Below are 23,003 nucleotides of genomic sequence, written 5' to 3'. Positions count from 1 at the left end.
ACGAAAACAAATGGAGGTGGAATAATTTTTTACCTCCCTAATGTCCCTCTGATATTTGGTGTTCAGTTCTTCAGTTTTAATGAGGTCTTTCCTAGCTGTCTCTGCATCTTGCTCTACCTCCCCGACTCTGGAAGACAATCCAGCCAAGCGGTCCTTCATCTGTGCCATTTCGTAATTTTGCTTTTCAAGAAGTTCCTGCAGTTCCACCAATTGGCTGGTCTCATCATTTGAGTCTATGGAGCCATTTGACAGACGCTATTAAGAAACAAACAAACAAACCATAGACCACTCACATTAGCCTACTTTCACCAACTTAGTGAAGAAATGGAGCAAAGTGTATGAAATCAACAGGAATATACTGCTGGCACTTTTCCATATGATTCAGATTTCTATGATGGTCAAGTCTTCAAAATAGATGGCTACTGCTTATCAGAAAAAGAATGAATGAAATCTTTATTGCTAAAAGCTATAAGCCATCACAATTCGACACAAGTTGGGAAATGGTCAGAGTGCATGGGATACAAATAATTGAATCAAAACTGAACAACAACAGGAAAACAGACTTACCAAAATGCAAAAATCACACCTGCATAAGTTAAGAACTTCACTTCTCACACTCCCCATTATGATACTTGTCTTGGTACCTAGTTCTCAACTTACTTGCAGACAAAGCAAATTTTGCAACTAGTGCAGTAATAAATACATTATTGCCAGCTAGCAAAATAGAGATTTGCTCAAGGGGAGGTCAGCTGGAAAAAGAAGAAAGGATGTAATCGAGGAATTTTTGTCTAGGGGATGTATATAAAGGGCATCGGAGCAAATAGTGTTGAATGTCCTCCATTTCTCCTGACTCACACATGCAGAGTCTTTGGTACACAGAGGTGCTATTAAATCTTCCTGTTAGATAGGCAGAGGGCATACAGTGAAAATGCAAAGCTGTGAATCCTTTATCAGAAAGAGAGACTAGGTGCCTAAAAAGGCAGCACTCCAAACCTAATTTAAATAAAGGAAAACTCTCACACAACTATGTTCAAATATCTATCCTCAGCAACTTTTCCCATTTCTGAACATAGCTCCTTACAGTATTTTCTCATGGTGTCTTGTTGCAGCAACAACAAAAGCATCACAGGCAATAGGGGAAGGCAAATACACACCTGGCAACTGAGCTGTTCATATATTCCTCCCCCAACATTTTAGTGGGGGAAAAGCATGGAGTTATGTCACTTTCTGTAGCAGTTATCACTTGTGTTCTGGATCGTGTGTAACTACAAGAGGGCATAGTTGCTGATATGCTCCAAATACGAGTAATTGCACAGATAACATTCTGTCTGTGTTATAAATCTTGCTCAGTTTATATGACCCTCAGAATGACAGAACATGTAGCCCTGTGAAAGATCTAGTCTCTTTTATTCTCTTACCTCTGGTAAGTCTACATTTGAAAGCTTATACAGTATTTGCTATACAGCTCCCAGTCATTGTAATGGTTGAGTGATGCCGCAGGAAATAATAGTATGCGTCTTGCTTTTTCTTTGCAGTATTTTTTCTATTCAACTTACTATTTTCTTTAACCCAATTAAAAAATATAGATGTCTGCACATGCATTAAAATATCATATTATTATTTTTTTACAGCTGCTGATAAAACTGATAGGCTTACATTCATGTTAGCTGTAATAGATAAATATTTTTTTCTAGAGTCTGAGATTCATTAGGTTAGAAACACACAAGCACTGGAATTATATTATGTGAAGTACAGAACCGAACTAAGCTCTATTTGCAAATTAATATAATAAATCCCCACCTACCATCACACGAATATTGTTGTGTAATGATAATAGCTAAAGCTGAAAATTCTGTCATTCAGTATTGGAGCCGGTTCATACAGTATATCCATCAGCTCATTTTCACAAATAACTGCTTTCATGACTGATCCATTTGTGTGGTAAAGATACTGAGGAACATATAGCTGCAGCTTCTTTGAGCAGTATTTCCATATTGCAAAGACATCACACTCATGAAGGCTGCCACCATGATTTCCACGAACATTCTTAAGACTTAATGATGATATGTATGTGCTGCAGTGGCCCCTTCTGAACAAGCAGGAAGGCAGGCAGCTACAACATGGGGGTACCATACCAACCTTTACAGCCAACATGGGCACCACATGGCTACAGTCTACGCTGCTGTCCTGTTAAAGGGAACCTGTTTATGAATCAGCATGGCCAATGTCTACATGTTGTCCTACAACAGCCCCAGCTGGCCAACTAGGGTGATGGGCAGCTGTGGGATGGATTTGCCAGCTAATTTGGTCTTCAAATGAAGCACATTTTTTTTCTTTCAGAGGATATGCTGAGCCATGCAAACAGTTAATTAAATGACTATAACACTTGGTGGGGACTTGATGATGTAGTACTAGCTTTGTTAAATTAAGATTTCTATTTTTTTTAAGAGCCTAGGCAAGCACTTTTAATAATTTGGCATTCAAACAAGCACACCTACTACAGTGAATCACTTATTTTTCACCAGCTACCAAAGACGGTAAAACACATTAACTAATCAACTTACAATTTAAATGTATTGCATGTACTCCATCACTCCATGTTGATTTTCCAATGTCCCTAATAGCACAGAGTTAAACAGTTTGCCGCTATGAGACCCCCGTAGCTGGAAAAAGAGATGGTTAACTGAGTCTTTCAAAGCTGACTGGCTGTCTCTCAGAATAGGCCAACTGAGCTGAGTAGATTCCTCTTACTGGTGAAAGTCTAGCTTACTTTTGCTGCTTTCTGTGTTGCCCATTCAGTTATGACACTTGGAAGAGCCTGTGATCTTGTATATGATTGTATGTTGGCTAAAAGCTGCTTAATACTGCTTATAGGGAAGAAAAAGAAGAGCTGTGTTGGATTGTGAGTCCAGTTCATTTTATTAGTACTTGTCTGTGGATTAATAATGCTTTATATACAGTTTTTCATTGGCCTCCACTTTTTAAAAAATCAGCACCCTAGTATTTCATATGCAAAAATCAAATCTGACGATGTATCTTTTCAGCACCCTGGGTTTTCAGTGTGGTGTGTTCTCCTGGCCACTTTATGGGTTGTATGCATGTCAGAAGACTGGAGTGACCAAGTGACAAAAAGTGTTTCTTGCTGTTTCACTGATTGAGGGTGGTGGTATATATTGTGGGCCATGTAAAATTAGGTAGTGGGCCAGAAGCAGTGCCAGATTTACATATAAGCTAAACAAGCTAAAGCTTAGGGCCCCACTCTCCTGGGGGCCCCAAAAAATTTTAAAGGAGAAAAACCTGGATGTACATTTCCAAAGTATAAGATAAGAAACAAATAAAATAAAACCTACATACAGCAACAGTGGTTTGTTTGGTGTTTTGTAGGTTCCTATGATGTAAGTAATGGGCCCCGCCTGCTAGCCTGCTCCCTAAAATAACACCGGTTTGCTCATTTATATATACAGTGGTACCTTGGTTCTCAAACTTAATCCGTTTTGGAAGTCTGTTCCTATACCAAAGCATTCCAAAACTAAGGCGTGCTTTCCCATAGAAAGTAATGCAAAATGGATTAATCCGTTCCAGCTGTGTGTCATAAATATGTGTACCACTATGGGTAGGGCGATTTGTGGGCTTCATATTACTACCCACTCCCACTCATCATACTGACAAGAATTTTGCTGGTTAAATGCTTAAAAAGGGAAAAGGGAGCCACTTTCATCGTGCCAACTCCCCCCCCCCTTTCTAAGTCACCCTAAAAAGCAGCAGCAAGTCTCTGAAATCAACACCCATGTATGGTGGAAGCGCAGCCGAGTTCTTTGTTGGAAAAGAGCTTTAATAGCTGTCCAAATATAGTAGTAATAGCCCGGGGGAGAAAGAGAGAGATGAAAGTGTTATCAAGCAAATCTGATATCAGTGATGGTATTAGCTACAACAAAGCAGGCAGGCCATGGAGAAAATCAAAGTTCAAAAATACCCTGTGGGAACTTGTGCCACAAAGCGCAATGGAGATTAAATGTGGAAGAGGTCCAGGGGGGAAACAACCAGCACACGCTATCAAACTGAGACTGGTTTGTAAGAGAAGAGAAGAAGAGGAAAGCATGATCATGGTCTTCCCTTCCTAAATTGCCAGAAAAGGAAAGTCACACCGATAATGTGCTATTTCTCCCCTCTCTCCCTAGATCAAAACACAGCAACAACTGCAGACTGGTGTCTGCAGAGACAATGTATCTGCAATCAGATGGAGGCTCAATATATGGACGCATATAGCTAAAATTTCTTTTGCAGCCCCCAATTACCTATCAAAATGAGCAAGAATGTCACTGGATACTAAGAAATTAAAATTAAACATGCCAGGGAAGAGAGAGGGAGGAATTTGAGATATTAGCAATGTAATGGGAGAAAAATTCTAGATGAGGATAAAGCAGTGATATTTCAGGTTCATGAACTGCAAGATTGACTTTTCTATTTGTCTGTAGTTTCTGATCTGTATTTTCTTGCATATGACCATACTTCCTAAATTTGTTTAAATATATTTATGACTTGGCAGTGCTTTACAGTGTGAATAAAAGTGAATAAAGCTGCCATAATACTAAGGCTGCAATACTATGCATGCTTACCTGAGCTGGAAATAAGATTTAAGTGATCATAAGACTGGGATGCATTATTTATGTTCAGTTCTCCAGAGGTTCTTAGTTATTCCCCCATCTCTGGATTCTCATATTCCTGCTAAGATTCTCAAACCTTAAAACTTACAAATACCATCTGCATCAAGAGACACGGTGTTAATGAACTTTCCACTATTTTATAATCATGTACTTTTTATTTTATTTTGTTGGATAAACATCTAATTCTTCAACAGCCTGGCATTATGGCCTTGAGGCTAATATCTCAATCTATTTAATCTTTAACATGTGTAAATGTGAACATTATAAAACACCCAACCAAATGGAGGCTATATCTCCTGTTCCTGGAACAGTGATCCAGAAAGTAAAATATTATTCTCTCTCTCTAATATAAGAGTTTTAGGTGGCTAACAAGAGAAACACTACAAGCCAACCAAAATGAAAATAAAATACAATTATCACCTTTGTCTTAAAGCACATAAACCAACACCACTTGTCTTCCAAACTGAAGAGTGCAGAGATGACAAAGCATCATGAATAGAAAATATAAAAACTGCCTTGCATTGAGCCAGATCTTTACTTTATCTAGCTCAGCAGTTCTCCAGGATTTCAGACTAGGCTTTCTCCAAGCCCTACCAGGATATGCTAAGGACTGAACCTTGAAACTTCTGCATGCAAAACAGATGCTCTACCACTGAGCCACAGCCCTTCCCAAGGTGGTAAGATTGTGTGACTAAATTAACCATTCCAGTCTTCTCTACAGTTCACTATAATTACTAAGCTTGAAAATGTATTACTAGACCACATTATATTCTTTCCTTGCCCACAATTCACAATGTAGTTATCAAGACAGCTACACATCTCATTCCACATGCATCTCTCTGTGGACTATTCATATTATTGCTTCAGATGTAGCTTTTCAAAATAATTCTCAGATGCTTTCATCCTCTCCCCACCCAATACCTATTACACCTGGGACTCCTTACCTCTCCTTTGTCCATTGTGCATTCCTTGTAAGTCCTTTTGCCAATCTTATGTGCCAAACAAGCAGATGTTTTGATCAAATTCCATGCACACATAGTTTTTCAGTAAAGTCTATCAATAACCATCCACTGAACGAAGTAAAGAATTTGAAAACACAGGCAGTGTATGCGTTGCTTCTTAGACTAAACCATATTGTTATGAACAGCTACATTTTGGGCTAGAATTGTATTGATTTTCTAGTTGAGAATGTAAATCCTCGGAGGGCAAGGATCAAGCCTTTGACCTATGTTTTACACATCAAGCATAATGACTATATTTAATAAACCACAAAATTATAGCATCAATTCCTTGAAGCAAATTTTCTCCAAGTTATAATCAACCTCTGAAGGTCAGTGATAGCTCCCTATATGTCTCTTCCCTGAACTGCCTTGCACTGTCTTTCAGAGAAAGACTCCACAGTTCTTTATCATCGTTTCAAAGTATTGCATGCTATTAACACAGAAACACTAATGCTGGAAACAACTCTGTAACTTCCTTGCATAAAAATATGCAGATAATTAACTTGAAAAAGAGCTTTCCAGCCTGGCTGAAGAGCTCCATTCTTGCACCGTAAATGATCTACACATGACAAGAAGTGGATATCAAAAGTGAAACTAGAAAGTTACAAAATGCAGTAGAAGCTGCTAAAATGACAAGCTGCTATAAAACAGCTTTGATTATTATTATTTTTACATCACCGCTATAAGAAGTGCAAGTAGAATTGTTTCTATCACCTTCCATTCCTAGATTTGCTTGTGAGGAATGTTAAAATTGTCTTTCGGCTGCTAAGAAATATTTTCTTTCTTTCTAAAATACGTTTGGAATAAAGAATAGCTGAAAATCTCACACACTGATGTTGTATTAGACCTACTGCTAAAAAGCTTCAGTTTAAGGCATATTGGCAGAACCCTTTTGAGGGACCGTTTGCAAACCCCACACGTTAAGGCTGATTTTCCTAGCACTGACTTTAGAATATCGAAATGGTTTGCAGCGTCAGCACTTGGATCACAATAGATCCGTTCTGTAGCTTAATGAGGTCATGAAGTTCATTTATGCATGAAGTTCCTATAGAACTGCTCACCTTCCCAGGGGGGCAGACTTGCAGGCTGGCCACAAGCACTCCCCGTGTACAGTGGGGGGCGTGGCAAGGCCGCCCGCGTCATTGGGAGTCCTGGCTGCATCAAATTCCATGGCTGACCAATCTGGTCGATCAGGGGTGTGGTTTACCTGATTTAAACATCCTTGCGGCCAGGGCTCAGTCTCCTCTTCTCCTCCTGCGTCGGATCTCTCGCCCTCCCACCCTGTTTTCATGCGTTCGCCATCTTGGCCTTGCTATGGACCACGGTTGGTCACCTGTTGAGGGGGCCAGGTAGGAATTTTCCCACTTGGCAAATTGGCACCAGCCATGTGGTTTTCGCCTGCCTTGTAGTAATCGTCAAAACCTAGAAAGGTTTGGTGGTTAGTCATTGGTAAACCTGGTTTATGGGAGGGGAGGTTGTGGCCTTCACCTGCCCCTCCTCTTTAAGGGTATTCTGTTAAAGGGATCCGGGGGTGTGGTTCCTGTCCGAAGCCCAGGTATGGGCTAGGGCCATGCCATGACCCCATTGGAGACCCTGGGGGAACTCACAGTTGATGTACATCAACAGGGCTCCCCCTACTGGTAGTTGACCCTTATGAGACTACCTGCATGACCGGCAGGAGTCAGATATAGTCGGTTCAGTTCCAGTGCCTAAGCCAATACTGCTCACATCTGTAACCAATAAAGTTGTGGCCTTATTTATCCCATTAACCCAAAATACTGGTGTCCGTGTGTTTCATTATCTAAGAAATGGAGTGGGCTCGGGGCCTTGCCATGCAACCTGATGCTGTATGAAACTTCTTCACTACTATCTTAATGAGAAAGAAGCAGCTTTAATGTCTGTAGGAGGGCATAAACAAAAGAAACTGCTCAAGGCATTGATTCAGAATACACTAGCGACTCATCTTGCATAGGTGCCAGGTTTTATTCATCACATTAAGTTCATCTTAGAAGGCAGAAATGGATTTGGGAGCTTAGAGCAGTGGACTTTGATTTGAACTTTTCAAATGACGAAGACTCTCAAAGGGAAGCTGTTACTTTATACCTTTTCATGAACTTTTTGTCCAGGCTCCATTCCTTTGATAAGCTCTGAGTCAGTAGGACCCTCTCCTGATGCCATTTTCCTTTGAATGTGTGCATTTTGTTCACGCAAAGCTAGAATCTAGAAAAGAATTAAGATTAAGGTCAGAACAAACAGCAAGTAAGAATTTCATTTCTTGAGCAGAAATACACAGCATTCTAAGCAGTAATGTGACAATATTTTAACATTATTCTTCACATTGTATCAATATGCTACTAATCTAAATGTGGAAAAATCTTTAAAGATGGTCTCTCTTGTTATCATCTTTCTTCATTGCCCTTAAATCCTATCATTTTATATCCTCCTTCAAGCCTTTATCAGCTATGCATTTGAAAGAACTAGTTTACATGATTATGAAAGGTCAAATTAAGTGTGATGCAGCAGTTCCATGATTAGAACTTGCAACATATTTTTCCTCTGTTAAAATGCACCCACAGTCAGTGGGGGAGTTGATATGGATCAAGACCATGGTCAGGGAGAGTTTTTAACAATAAGTTTTATCAATTGGGAGAAACATTTGCATCGAGGGGCCATTTCCAAAAGGAAAAGAGAGCAAAGAGGGGTAACTCATCTTCTCTGTACCATAATCCTAATTGAGGACACACACCCCTTCCCACACAGCTATGCTTTGTAAAGGAAAAAGATGAAATCAAACCCTTTAAGAGAATAGAGCACACCATCAGCCTAATAGGTTTATCAGCAAAATTGTTAATGATACTGCACTTTACAATACTAGAGAACCGGGGCCGTCTTATCCATAGGTCCTAAGAGTGCAGGGCACCCGGGCACCGGGCTCTCAGGGGCGCCAGGCTGAGAGTCCAGGGCCTGAGAGTTGAGTCTGGGGAAGAGCCTGCCTGTCGGTCGGAGCGCTGCAGTGGGCTCTTCTGCTGCATGTGGCTCTGCGCCACGAGTTCGGGGGTGACCAAGCCAGCAAGAAGCTGAGGCAGCTGGCTGGCTCCGCCCGCCTGTGTGCCTGGGACTGGGCAACCTGGGGAGGGGGCGCCAGGCAGATCTTTGCACCCTGGCGACGCATATACTTAAGACAGCCCTGTAGAGAACACACCCCTCACAAAGCACAGAAGCCAGCATGGTTTTACTTCAGCATCCCAATTTCTGTTCGTAAGACTGATGTAGATTGAAATAGTTTGATCTCATAGACACTCAGATCAGCAAGATCACTCAGTTTTACACAAGGTTGTGTCTAACTCACGTGAACAGAACTTCAATTTCCAAAATAGCTCTATATTTTTCAAAAATTGTATTTAACTGTGCAGTGGGGTTGAAGAAGCAATAACAACCATTGATTTCTACCAGTTGGGACACATCCTTATTGGGTTAGAAGAGAAGTAAAGGGGTTATGCTATGGGACACATATGCCTTCTTCATACAGTGGTACCTCAGGTTAAGAACTTAATTCGTTCTAGAGGTCTGTTCTTAACCTGAAACTGTTCTTAACCTGAAGCACCACTTTAGCTAATAGGGCCTCCCACTGCCGCTGCGCCACCACTGCACGATTTCTGTTCTCATCCTGAAGCAAAGTTCTTAACCCGAGGTAATATTTCTGGGTTAGCAGCGTCTGTAACCTGAAGCATCTGTAATCTGAAGCGTCTGTAACCTGAGGTACCACTGTACATTGCAACCACAAAGCAGCAAACCCAGCTGAAATAGGCTGTGGGGCCATGCCTTCCCTGACTGTTGTCTTTCCATATTCCCAGATAACTTTGGGGATAGGGAGCCTTGTCCATTTTTTTTGGGGGGGGGGTTCCTTGCACAATTGAGGATATGTTTAAAAACAGCTCTCCACTGTAGCAGTTATAGCAGAATACAGGGTAGCTGGCTTGAGTCATCAGGCTAAAAGACATAGTCCTGAATCCAGTGCTCCCCCCCCCCCAACTCAAGAAAATCAAGACTCAAGAAAATCACCAATCGGGAAAATCAGGAAAAATAAATACAGTAAATGGACAAAAGGCAGCCAATTGGGGGTGGAACTGACGATTCAATGTGCTAGAGAATAAACTATTTTTTAAAAAAAGTTTTTAATTTTCTTCTCCTGCTAGATTCACAAAGTATTTAGGGGTATGTGTACCCGTCCCCCCCCAAAAAAAGCACTGCCTGAATCCCTTTTTTACTCACATAGTGCCATCATGGTTGCCATACCTGAAAAGGGCTGTAGCATCTGCCAACTCAAAACTCCCTGCCAAGTAAGCAACTTGTGTGACACAACCTAATTGGTCCTGAGCCCCTGCAATTGGCAGCCAATGAGGAGGAAGGGAGAGGGGGGAAAGTAGAGTATCACAATGTCACATTACACATCACACTTGGTTTGGCATTACTGGGATGAGGTGACAGAAGTGGGGAAACTGATGTCCACACTGTTGCTGTCGTACACAATTTAGATCTAACTGCAAGGAAGCTCTTTATACCCTTTCTTTTTCTAGAAAAGGAAATGCTCACGTTATAAAGGATATAGAAAGACAATAAAGGGCAATGTTTGAGTTGTGCTGAATCACTGCCTCAATTTTGATCACAAAGTGTGTCTAGGCATTTTAGCTGCAATGATGACAGTAAAAAATAATAATACTGGGAAATGGTAAAGCAATCTATGCCAGATGCGCTCTTATTCATTTTGGTGAGCATGAAATTCTGATAGTTTATAAATCAATAACATGTATCATTACTGCCTTTATTGCTTTTTATCCAAAGCAGAAATAAATCTAAAAGAGACATAAATTGGACACAATACATTCATAATGTAACATGCCATTACATGCAACCATTTCACAGCTGAAAGGATTAATAAAGTAAAAAAAAAAAAAGTGGATTGCTTAAATGTTGCACAGCAGGGTGGATATCTAAAGCGACTGGTCACATTGCTCAACTAAGAATCAGAGGCTGTAGAAATCATTATTAGACTTGGTGGCGGATCTATGAAATGGAATAGAGACCTTCTGCTCCGATGCAGACATAATATAATTCTGAGCTAAGTAACAAAAAAACACTTCCATTCAGGGGCGCCGACTTATAAAAAATATTGGGGGGGGGCCCATACCGGGGTCCATACTGGCGGCAGGATGGCTGTGGTGCTTTTGCATGAAAGAACCAGCCTGCCCTCCCCAGGCTTCGCGCCGGGAGGCGGCCACCCCCTCCTACCAACGTCACCTTAGCCGAACCCAGAAAAAAAGCCCCGCTCCGGCGGCGGGAACTCCCGTCCCCTCCATTCTCCCCTCACCCCGGTCCCTCGCCGGCAATGAATACGCCGTTCCTCGGCCCCGCGGCTCCATTCCTTTCTAAAGTCCCGTCGCTGGGGGTCTTCCTCTGACTGACCGACCTGCCCGCCCCTTCTCAGGAGCTCCTGGTCACTTTGGGAGGCGCGCGCCGGAGTCCCCTGTGCAGTTTTTGGCAAGGTGCCTAATAATTTTCTTAAATTATTGGGGGGACGGAGCCCCCCCAAACGAATTTTTGAGGGGGCTCGGGCCCCCTCAGGCCCCATGGAGTCGGCGCCTATGCTTCCATTTCATTTCCTCCGAAACAGAAACAGCCCAAAATTAATAGGAAAAGGTTCACATTCGTTTTACACCCACCTGGAATACAGATCATTTATCTTAAGAGTCATAGAAATAAAAGCTACAATGGGCATAACCAACACCTACCTATTGGACCCCTAAATTAAGCTGGTGTGTTTCCATTAACTTAATTTCCAGAGGATATCATGGTCCACACTTGAAAACAGAAATCCAGGTTGGTTTCTGTGCATATACTTGTGTCTCTGAACTATACTTGCTGGCCCATGCTGAAACAACACGGGCAGAGCGAAATATGCTTTTAAGGAAAATTTATCAGGCACCAACATGTTCTTTCACCAGGAGGCCAAATATTAGAACTTCCTTAAGCCTTAGCCAAAAAATAAAAGAAACAATCAAAATGCAAAATAGAGGGAAATGGAAAGAAAATATAATGCTGTTAGAGAGGGTGGGGAAACTCTAGGCCAATCCATTTAGCCCATGAAGCTGTTATGGAAAAGCCACACCCATCTGCTTTACACCTGAGGTTGGGGGGCGGGGAGTAAAGATTAGTGGCTGGGCCAAAATAGTGTGACCCCTGATGAGCCTATTCCCCAAACCAAGGTCTTTCTCTTTCATTATAATAAAGATTTCAGTCTCTGCATTATGCATTTACTTTATGGAACAGAAATAAATAAAAGAAATTACATGCAGTGGTGGTTGATTATTAAAGCAGACATGGCAATGATATAGATCGGCTTCTTATCCAAGGTAAATCCAATGCTGTTTTTTTCTTAATGTTCTTTCCATTTAAAAACATCAGTCAGCAAAACGGATTAAATTATGTCAGTCTAATTATCTTGATTGGAATTTGCTTCCAATTCAATCACTTGTCAAGGATGTACTAAAAGGGCTTAATTTAATTAACAGTATAGTAAAAATGTAAAGAGGTCAAGGTCTATTTTCAGAGAAGGTTTGTCAGGTGTGTATAACATTTGAAAACACCTTATCTTGCCTCTCCTGTTAATTTGCAGTTCTTTTTTTCCTTGGGGCAAAAATATGCTTTCCTTCTTTTTTAAAAGAAAAACCAAAAGTACAAGTATTTGCTCTGCAAAATGGTGTCTCTAGGAAAAGCGAACAGTGGCAGCCACCCTATGCCCTATACTTTGCAGGGGGTGGGGGCAGGGACTATGCTTGGCACATGCAGCCACAACCAATAGCCCTGCCACTTCCTGCCCACCCAGTGAGGCTTGCCACCACCTCCCTTCCTGGAACATGAGGCATTGCTGGCACTGCTACTGCTAAATTTTAGTGGCAGAACAAAAACATTGGGGGTACCATCATCATGAAGAGAAGGAGTCAGGGAGGGGATGAAGCCAATGGGGCCCCACATCTCCCAGTCATGCCCCCAGTTGGAAGGCTATTCTTTGGAGAATAATAATAATAATAATAATAATAATAATAATAATAATAATTCCAGCAGAATATTAAAATACAAGGATTCAGCAAATAATAAAAGCTTCCCTAAACAGGGCTGCCTTCAGGTGTCTTCTAAAAGTCAGATAGCTGTTTATTTCCTTGACATCTGATGGGAGGGCATTCCACAAGGCGGGCACCTACCGAGAAGGCCCTCTACCTGGTTCCCTGTAACTTCACTTCTCGTAGTGAGGGAACCACCAGAAGGCCCTCGAAGCTGAACCTCAGTGTCTGGGCAGAATGATGGGGAGACGTTCCTTCAAGTATACTGGGCTGAGGCTGACCTAGGGCTCTCAGAGGAACACCCTGTGTTAAGCACCCAGGGCCCTCAGGGAAACTGGCAAGCTGACTTTCCCTTTTTCAGATTCAGAGACAGATACTGAGCAGCCACCAAGCCTTAGGGAGCACAGCTGCCTCAAGATACAGGCTCCAGTGGCTACCAGATTCCAAAGTGCCGGTTGAGGAATACTCGTGAGGAAGCTAATCATTGCAGAAGACCAAATCTGTAAGCAACATGGGTGCCTTGTTGCTATGTTCTAGGTGGAGCTCTAAAAGCCTTCAGTTGCAGGCATGGAGTACCAGAACGACATCTTTGTGCCAGCTTCCTGACTCATGGGTCACTGCCACCTAGGTGTTCACCGAGCTTGCCATGTTTGAACCTCTGACTGTTTCTGAACCTTGCTTCCTGGGTTGTCCCTGTGAGAGAAGAGAGACTTTCTGTTCCACAGAAGGCGATAGCATTTACACCTGCCTTGCCCCACCTAGCCTTTCAGCAGACTATGACTTTGAGAACAGCTGGGGTTGCGACACTCATCTCTCTTTACTGGCTGAGGGAGCCGACGTTTGTCCACAGACACTTTTTCTGGGTCATGTGGTCAGCATCACCAGAGTGGTACCTGTTTATCTACTTGCACTTTGACGTGCTTTCGAACTGCTAGGTTGGCAGGAACAGGGACTGAGCAACGGGAGCTCATCCCGTCATGGGGATTCAAACCGCTGACCTTCCAATCAGCAAGCCCTAGGCTCAGTGGTTTAGACTACAGCGCCACCTGCGTCCCATATACATACACCCACACACCCACACCTCCAGAATGAATTAAGTTCTTAACCCGAGGTACCACTCTGTGTGTGGGTGTGGGTGTGTATCTATATAGTTTTATAACTTGTGATTCTTTGTTTCTCAATTTGGTCCTTTTACATCAGTGGTGGCAAAACAAACACAGCCCTCCAGCTGCTTTGGGACTACAATTCCCATAATCCCTGATCACTGGTCCTGTTAGCTAGAGATGATGGGAGTTGTAGTCCAAAAACAGTTGGAGGGTCAAGTTTGGTCACTACTGTTTTACATGGTTTTGTATATTTTGTGGTATTTTATGCATTGTGATTTGTTGTTACTTTTATTGATTATAGATTGGTAATTCTTTTTTGTGGTTGAACTGTTTAATTATTATTTGCTGATGTTTAATTTTACTGTTTACTATTAGATTCTGATGGGTTGTTGAATGTTGTTTTGTCTGATATGTTATTTTAAAGTTATCGTGACTTTTATACTGGAACAGATTGTTACTATTAATGTTTGATGTTTTATTATGTTTTTATGTCTTCAAAAATGCCCACAGTGGCTAGGGCAACCCAGTCAAATGGGTGGGGTATAAATGAATTATTATTATTATTATTATTATTATTATTATTATTATTATTGACTTCTACTTGACTTTACATCTTAGATTGCCCCTGTTGATGTCTTGCTGCTCTGATCTGTGTGCAGCCTGAAGCAGGACACCCCCCCTCCCCAGGATAGCCCTGGCATGGTACCCCAGCATAACAGAACATTTCCTGTCAATGGCTTCATTCTCACCTCCCGCACCAAATTCACTTAACCTTTAATCACTCAAGCTTGTTTTCTTGACAAACTGTAACAACTTTAACATTTACAAACAGATGTTCCACATCCTATTAAAAATCTAGTGGGAAACTATATTTGTTTCACTGCAGCAAACAGTATTCAAAATCAGGCTTCCTTCTTAGCCTTCTTAGGAACAGATTTCTTCTACACAGATGCTAATGCTAAATAAAATGTCTTGTGTCAGACCTCCATCTTGCATCTAAAGCCTTGAAGAGCCAGATAATTGAGAAAGCATCTATCCACATATGTTCAATTCTATACTAGTCAAACAAAATCTTGAGAGGAAGCTGGGATGAGAAGGATCCCCCTTTGTCTTTGGAAGATAAGCTTATGTAAAAATGTAGATTTTGCCAGCTTTGTGACCGCCATGTATTAAGCAAACAATGCAAAATGACCACATTCACATGTCACAATTGGGGAAAAGATAATCTGTCCATTTTGATTTCTCTCAGTTTCTCACCCCCCCCCCCAATTTTAAGTTTGGTTCACCAAGTTTCCAAAACAGTTTGTCATCTTTTATTTTTAAAGTCTTCATGAAAATTCACCACCTTTTTAGTGCAAATTTATCTTACTACACACTTGCTTGGATGCAGTTTGTATGCATAATGTGCTCTTGCATATTATTTCCACTAATATATGCATTTATATGCACACTTCATGCAAGTATACACATTTTGGTACAACTGACTTCACTGGAGAACTGCATTGCAAAATTCACGGCACAAAGCATAGTGTGACGTTGTGCTTGGATGTAAGCGAGGTAAGATGACTAGCTAGTTCTGAAATGTTATGATTCTGTAAGCAAAGACTACAATGAAGACAGAATAAATGCAAATAAATTATATTTGACATTTAAGATACAGCTTGCTTGCTCAATTTCTACTCCTGAGTTCTAGGTACAAATTATACTCATCAAACCTTCTGAATAATAACAATAATTCTCCAGCTCCTAGTGTGGTTTCATTCATTTCTAATCTGATTAGTCACCACTTTCTCACTTAAAAATAGGGTGCCTGCTTACACATCCAGTTTAAAAGATATATATTTAGAATTGGTTTTAAAATCTAAATAAATATTATTTTTATTTAGATAAAGAGCCTACTTTTGTTTGAATATCTAACAGGGATATCTTACATTTAAAGAGCCTTGGCCTTGTATATCTGAAGGAGTGTCTCCATCTCCGTTGTTCAGACCAGACACTGAGATCCACCTCCGAGGGCCTTCTGGTGGTTCCCTCACTGTGAGAACTGAGGTTACAGGGGACCAGGCAGAGGGCTTCCTTGGTAATGGCACCTACCCTGTGGAATGCCCTACCTTCAGATGTCAAGGAAATAAAAAGCCACCTGACTTTTAGAAGTATAGGGAAGTTTTTAATGTTTGATGTTTTATTATGTTTCTGTATATGCTGGAAGCTGCCCAGAGTGGTTGGGGCAGCCCAGTCAGATGGACAGGGTACAAATAATAAAATTATTATTCATTATTGTTATTAAATATGTGTGCAAAGACAACTGGATTTTCAAGAAAATTGATCAGAACTGAAACCTAAGATTTTTATCTCAATAAGATGTTCTATATATTTTAGGTTGGAAATTGCCATGGGATGCCATTTATGGTGGCAACCTCGGGGCCCAGAATAGAACATGTCTTGCCTTTGCTCTTTGGTTGAGTGGCAATCTGCCAAATTATAGCTTATGGTTATAATGATAGGCTGATACAATGCTTAAATGGACACATGCCACACTTGATGCAAAAGTAACATGTACAGTGGTACCATGTTTTGAGTCCGGGATCCGTTCTGGAGCCCCGGACACTCGACGAAAGGGATGCTCGATGAAAGGGACACTCAACGAAGTGCCGCTCTGCACACATGCGCTGCGCAGCAAACCTGGAAGTAACCCGTTCCGGTACTTCTGGGTTTGCCATGGACATTTGCCCAAATGGATGGTCAACAGGGCGGACGTTTGTGGAGGTATTACTGTATAATATTTTCTCAGATAGATTGCATTGCAACTCAGTGGTATAGAGGCTGTGGCTACACCATCTTGCCGGAAAATTGTAAATGCCTACTTTCTTAGTCAGTGATGGAACATGCCAAGTTCAGTGAAGTTTATTTCTTTACATACTGTATTTGTCAAATTTGTGACCCCCCTTCCCATTCCAAGCTTTGCAAACCAGTTTGAACTGCTTCCTCCATTGCCTTCATAATTGCCATGCAAATGAATGCAGTGTTAATGAGAACCTGCAGTTTAATGTGTGCTGCTTCAATGTGATAGGAAGCTAAAGCAAGAGAACCTTTTAAAATTCCGATTCTGTTAACCAACATGCAGAAATTCCCCACAAACTACTTTAATATTATGTGTGTGGGGGGGGGGGTGGACACCTTAGGTTAAATGCTGAGGTTGAGGCTGAAGAGATGGCTTGAATGCTGAAGCACTCAAGATTTCCCATTCCCAACAGCAGGGGGTCTACTTCTTCGATCTGTTATTCGTTTAATAGCACATATATGGCATCTGTGTTGTGAAAAGGCAATCAAAATATTTTCAGCCACAGGAAGACGCTACGTTGCAGTAAGGACGGCTTGATATGGCATTTATCACTAGTGCAAGTTGCACTTTAAGGGAACAAAAGGCAGAAGAAAAGGCCTTTCAGAGTTTCAAAAACTGGTTTGGGATGTTGCTTTCAGCAACCACAAAGCCCTTTTCATCCTCTTCTTAGGTGAAAGGATGCTATAAAGCACCTTTCTACCCAAAATGGGTTTCTTTCTCTCCACTTCAGCTCTTTAAAAACAAAGGATTCCATCTCAGATAGAGTTCCAGCAGACACTCTTCCTAGAAGAACCGTGGAATGAAATCTCAGTGAAAACCACTTATTCTACACAATTGCCAGCTGCACCACAGCACAGATACTTTTACCCAGGGCTGCAGTTGATTTAAAAACCAGGTAAAAAGTAACCACAATTAGCATTACTGTCAGCATCTGCATAATGCCATGTAGGCAATGCTGATGAGAAGAGTGGGTGAATTTGTATGGAAGAGGAAGGAGAAGCGCGCCTGAATATCATCTTGCTCTGAAAGTGAAAGCTAGTTTTGCAAACATTTACATGCCAGTTGATTGCAATGAAACCTCAAAGTGGTTTATATATAATGTATGTGACACTTTAGGAAAGTAAGTACAGTGGTACCTCAGGTTAAGTACTTAATTCGTTCCGGAGGTCTGTACTTAACCTGAAACTGTTCTTAACCTGAAGCACCACTTTAGCTAATGGGGCCTCCCGCTGCTGCTGCACCACCGGAGCACGATTTCTGTTCTCATCCTGAAGCAAAGTTCTTAACATGAAGCACTATTTCTGGGTTAGCGGAGTCTGTAACCTGAAGCGTATGTAACCTGAAGCGTATGTAACCCGAGGTACCACTGTATTTAAGTGGAGATGAACAGGACTTCCCCACATCTCAAAAAATGCAAGTGCCTTACTAAAACTTTGGATTTTCTTATCCCTCAGATTCCTCAAATGTTTCTCACTGACATATATGCCAAGAAGTTCCCACAGTGCCCAGCCACCCTGAATAAGTTGCCCACAAACAGGAGCAGCCACGGTCTTTTGGGAACCTCCAAGCACTTTTTCACACTATCTCCCCTCCTCTGACACGTAAAGGGGGGGGGGAAGGTAAAGGACCCCTGGACGGTTAGGTCCAGTCAAAGGCGACTGTGGGGTGTGGGGCTCATCTCACTTTCAGGCCGAGGGAACCGGTGTTTGCCCACAGTTTTCCAGGTCATGTGGCCAGCATGACTAAACCGCTTCTGATGCAATGGAACACTGTGACGGAAACCAGAGCACACGGAAATGCCATTTACCTTCCCACTGCAACGGTACCCAGTTATCTACCTGCACTGGCATGCTTTCGAACTGCTATGTTGGCAGGTGCTTGGATAGAGCAATGGAAGCTCACCCCATTGTGGGGATTTGAACTGCTGACCTTCTGATCGGCAAGCCCAAGAGGCTCAGTGGTTTAGAGCAAAACCACCCACTGACACGTAGACATTAGCAGCAGCCCAATGAAGAAACCCTGGCTAACATCTGATTTGTGAGGGACTAACATCTGGGACTAATTCCAGGCAAGGAGATTCAGCTGCAGAGCAGTAGCTAGAACATTGGAGGATGGAGGAGACTTGCGAGAAACATCAACAGCAGCCCGGTGCGGGGCCTCTGGGCTGTTAAGGAATTAACACCTGGTGCTGTATTTTCAACATACTGTACTGGAAACTACTTCAAAAACTTCACTTAGTAGGCAGGGTATAATAGTCATAGAATCATAGAGTTGTAGAGTTGGAAGGGACCACAAGTATCATCAAGTCCAATCCCCTGAAATGCAGGAATTTTCTGTCCAACATGGGGCTTGAACACACAACCCTAAGACTCTCATGCTCTAGTGACTGAGCTATCAAGGCAGATAGATAGATAGATAAATAAATAAATAAACAATAAACAAACTAATGAGTGACGGATGGCAAGGAGGACCCACATTGCACTGGGAAGATATAGTGTGTTCTTACCAGTGTCCAGTAACATAGTTTAGTTTGTACAAATGTGTTACATTCAGGTCTGATGCCAGATTCCTTGGAGAAGAGGGAAAGGCAGGTCAGACGTTGCAGGACCATGGATAGCTCTGAGTGAGTAACTTGCCCTGATGAAGTTTGAGAGCAGTCCGAGTCTTTTTAAGAACCTGCCCCCAGACTCTCTCTTCTCAGGGTCCACTATCTTGTGGATTATGGGACACGGGTGGCGCTGTGGGTAAAACCTCAGCGCCTAGGACTTGCCGATCGTATGGTCGGCAATTCGAATCCTCGCGGCGGGGTGTGCTCCCGTCGTTCGGTCCCAGCGCCTGCCAACCTAGCAGTTTGAAAGCACCCCTGGGTGCAAGTAGATATATAGGGACCGCTTACCAGCGGGAAGGTAAACGGCGTTCCGTGTGCTGCGCTGGCTCGCCAGATGCAGCTTGTCGCGCTGGCGACGTGACCCGGAAGTGTCTGCAGACAGCGCTGGCTCCCAGCCTATAGAGTGAGATGAGCGCACAACCCTAGAGTCTGGCAAGACTGGCCCGTATGGGCAGGGGTACCTTTACCTTTACCTTTATCTTGTGGATTACTTTAGAGCCTTAAATTGCCAACATTCTTGAGTGAAAATGAAGACTCCTCAATTCCATAGCCTCCATCCTGGCACATCCCTGGCATTGCTGATCCAGTGAGGAACAGTGGGAGGCACTAGGTTCCTCAGGGAACTGTGCCCGTTTTCCTGGGGGCTCATTTTGATCATTCTGGGATGTCCCAAGATGATATGTAACAGGATTAGTTGCCTCCTGATCTCTAGCAGGAGACTTAGAAGCTTGGACCGGGTCTTGCTCCTTAGCTGGAGACTCTGCAGTCTCTTACTCAGAGTATTGCTCTGCTGGACTCTGGGGTCATGACAAAAAGGGGCCTAAATAGCCAGACTACAATTTTGTCAGGAGAGATAGGTTAATTTCGGACATTCCCTGCATGTCCAGGTAGTTAATCAGGCTTTTCGGGATTAATTTTAAACTGGACTGAAGGGGGAGGTTGTTATTATTTTCTGCCTATACATAAATGTCCTAGTTAGGACTCAAATCTCTCAAATCTTGTGATCTGTAGAAGGTATTTAGATATTTAGTACTATATTATTATTATTAAAATGCACTAATAAAGTTTGTGCTCCTTGCTAGTACTATTGTAATACCTATCGTTAACAAAAACTGGTGACATATAATCTGTAATTATGATCCAGGAAGGTGAAATGAAAATCCCACGCTAAGAAATACACCGAGGCAGTTATGAGGGATCAAGGTTTTGTGAAGAAAAAATATTCAGCTTCACACAAAAAAGGCAGACCAAGTAGCTTTGCCAGAATAGACTTCAAACATTGGATACTCAGCAGGGTACTGTTTTAACATATATTTCAAATCATCAGTACACTGCAGGTGTGGAGGAAGATAAAAATAGTAAAACTGGTAAGCAGCAATTTTTGTAGCTTTCCCCCACTCTTGCCTCTTCATTTCTGTTGTGCCTGGATTCCTCCCTTGGTTAAACAGTTAGTAACTCTCTGAGTACAATAGGAACAATGCCCAGATATAATGAATAGCTAGCTGGAACCTTAGGCAGGAATACTCCTTAGACAGGAGACACAACTGAGATTTTCAACAGAATATTACAGTGTCTCCTTCCTCTTAATAGGAGTGCTCCTGTCCAGCTATTCCTTCAAAACAGAGCATTCTACTTTCCTCACTCCTCTGTTCTCCACATTTCTTCTTCGCCTGATACTCTACATACTGCAGCTACTGAACATGCTCAGTTCTCATTAGGTTGTGTTTTGCCCCCTTGATTTATTTAATAAATGCTTTGTTGTGCTTCTCCAAACCTCAATATTCTCCCAAGCCTGCAGAGACCTTCCTCTTATTTCTCAGTAGCCCCATTTTTGGCTCAGTTTTGATTGGTACTTAGCACCTGAGTTCACTGTTAGAGGACGTAATGTATATACTCATGGAATCAAGTAAAGAAACAATTTTTAAACACTTCAGTAAAAGGACCACTTTGCAAACAGCGGGAACGGAGGAGTGCCCTTGTTCATACATTTGCTGGGACAGCATCCCTGCTCATAGAGTGGAGTAGCAAACTTACTCCCTCACTGCTACCATGTAGATAGGAGTGAACTGAACACTCCGCAATGGCCAGAGGTCCAGCTCAGATGACTCTTCCCATCTTCAAAAATAGGAGGGAGAAATTGCATAATTGTGACAAAAAACGAGCATCGAATTTAATGTCCTAAGATGTTATTCTGTATGGTGGTGCTGATGGAGGGAGGGGAGGAAGCTCACTCCACCACCCACTGAAGACAGCGAGTTTTGCAGTGAATGTATTGAAAAAGGAGCTGTATAAACCCATGCTCTTCAGTTGTAATGTAAGTGTCACAATTCGTTTTTTAAACTTTCCTGCTATCTTCGACACTGTGGGTTTCTAACAGCTTAAGGTAACCCCCTCCCCAGAAAAAAACAAAAAACAAAAATCATACCCCTTTAAAAGTAACAGGATTGCCTAAATTTTCAGAATAGAACCAAAGCAGTATCTACACATATTATAACTCTAATGTTAATCCACAAGCTGATATGATTAAAAAGTTACATCATACAAGAAAGAGAAAAGTTCTGTATTTACCTCCTGATTAGCAGCTGCTAGTTCCTCCTCAAGTGCTGAGACTCTTTCTAAAGAAACCCTCAGTCGTTCCCTTACCTGGAAGAAGCAGAAAATTGTACCATTCAAATTATTTGTGCTCTAGAACTTGAAATAATAAATAGATGGGAGCACTTGAGGCACATATACCCCACTGTGTGGCTTGGGTTTATTGCCATGCAGTTTTTATGGCTAAAAGGAACTGGGGGAGACAGGGCTCTAGCGAGACTTGGGTAGTTTCTCCATATGAAGCTGCTGCACCCACACATAAATTAATTGAGTCCATCCATTTGCTATACAGTGGTACCTTGGTTCTCAAATGCCTTGGTACTCAAACAACTTGGAACCCAAACACTGCAAACCCAGAGGTATGTGTTCTGGTTTGCAAACTTTTTTTTGTAAGTCAAACATGCTCTGTTTTGAGTGTTACACTGAGGTCTGTCTGTTTTTGCTATTTATTTTGCATTTTTGCGGCTCTTTTTTTGTGACTGTGTGGAACCCAGTTCAACTACTGATTGATTGTGTGACTGCAGTACATTATTTATTGCTATCATTTTATGGATCAATGGTCTTGTTAGATAGTAAAATTCATGTTAAATTGCTGTTTTGGGGTTGTTTTTAAAAGTCTGGAATGGATTAGCCCATTTTGCATTACTTTCTATGGAAAAGAGCGCCTTAGTTTGGGAACACTTTGGTTTTGGAATGGACTTCCGGAACGGATTAAGTTTGAGAACCAAGGTACCACTGTTTTTAGCTTTCAAGATTCTGAACAAGTCTGCTCTAGAAGCCTTTGTTGAATAATGGCCTATGGTTAACTTGACGAGTCATGTAAGAAACATCACCACATCACCACCTACCCAGATCCCCAAATCTCTATTGGATTGGGTAGGGGGGAATAACCAATGAACCTTCAGACATATCCCATTAGTTGGTTGGGACATGGCTTACTGGGCAACTGGAGAGTGCTGAATCTGCAAGTGAAGTTGTGGTTACATTGTTGCTGCATGTTGCACTCAGACTGATTCCATGGGCCGGATGGATTTATGATCAATAATTCAACGCGCCAGCATTCAATCCACTT

The 23,003-nt window shown here is 42.0% G+C and overlaps 1 protein-coding gene and 1 long non-coding RNA gene across 3 annotated transcripts in view; both read right to left on the bottom strand.

Moving 5' to 3' along the window:
* Positions 1-23,003, bottom strand: part of PPFIA2 (PTPRF interacting protein alpha 2) — a 269,318-nt gene that overhangs the window by 70,280 nt on the left and 176,035 nt on the right. For both annotated transcript variants that reach the window (XM_083463081.1, XM_083463082.1), the window contains 3 exons: positions 21,908-21,982; positions 7,769-7,885; positions 34-255 (listed from right to left, as the gene is read on the bottom strand). In XM_083463081.1, the coding sequence (XP_083319207.1) occupies positions 34-255; positions 7,769-7,885; positions 21,908-21,982 (414 nt within the window). The remainder of the gene's footprint in view (positions 1-33; positions 256-7,768; positions 7,886-21,907; positions 21,983-23,003) is intronic.
* LOC310687707 lies at positions 4,623-6,601 on the bottom strand. Its single transcript, XR_014516553.1, has 3 exons — positions 6,517-6,601; positions 5,609-5,734; positions 4,623-4,761 (listed from the first exon to the last, which is right to left on the bottom strand). It is a non-coding gene; the product is annotated as an uncharacterized lncRNA (long non-coding RNA).

The sequence above is a fragment of the Podarcis liolepis genome (genome assembly GCF_965112155.1).
Source record: "Podarcis liolepis genome assembly, chromosome: 10".
Taxonomy (NCBI): Eukaryota; Metazoa; Chordata; class Lepidosauria; order Squamata; family Lacertidae; genus Podarcis; species Podarcis liolepis.
This window is presented reverse-complemented; position numbering and strand designations above follow the sequence as displayed.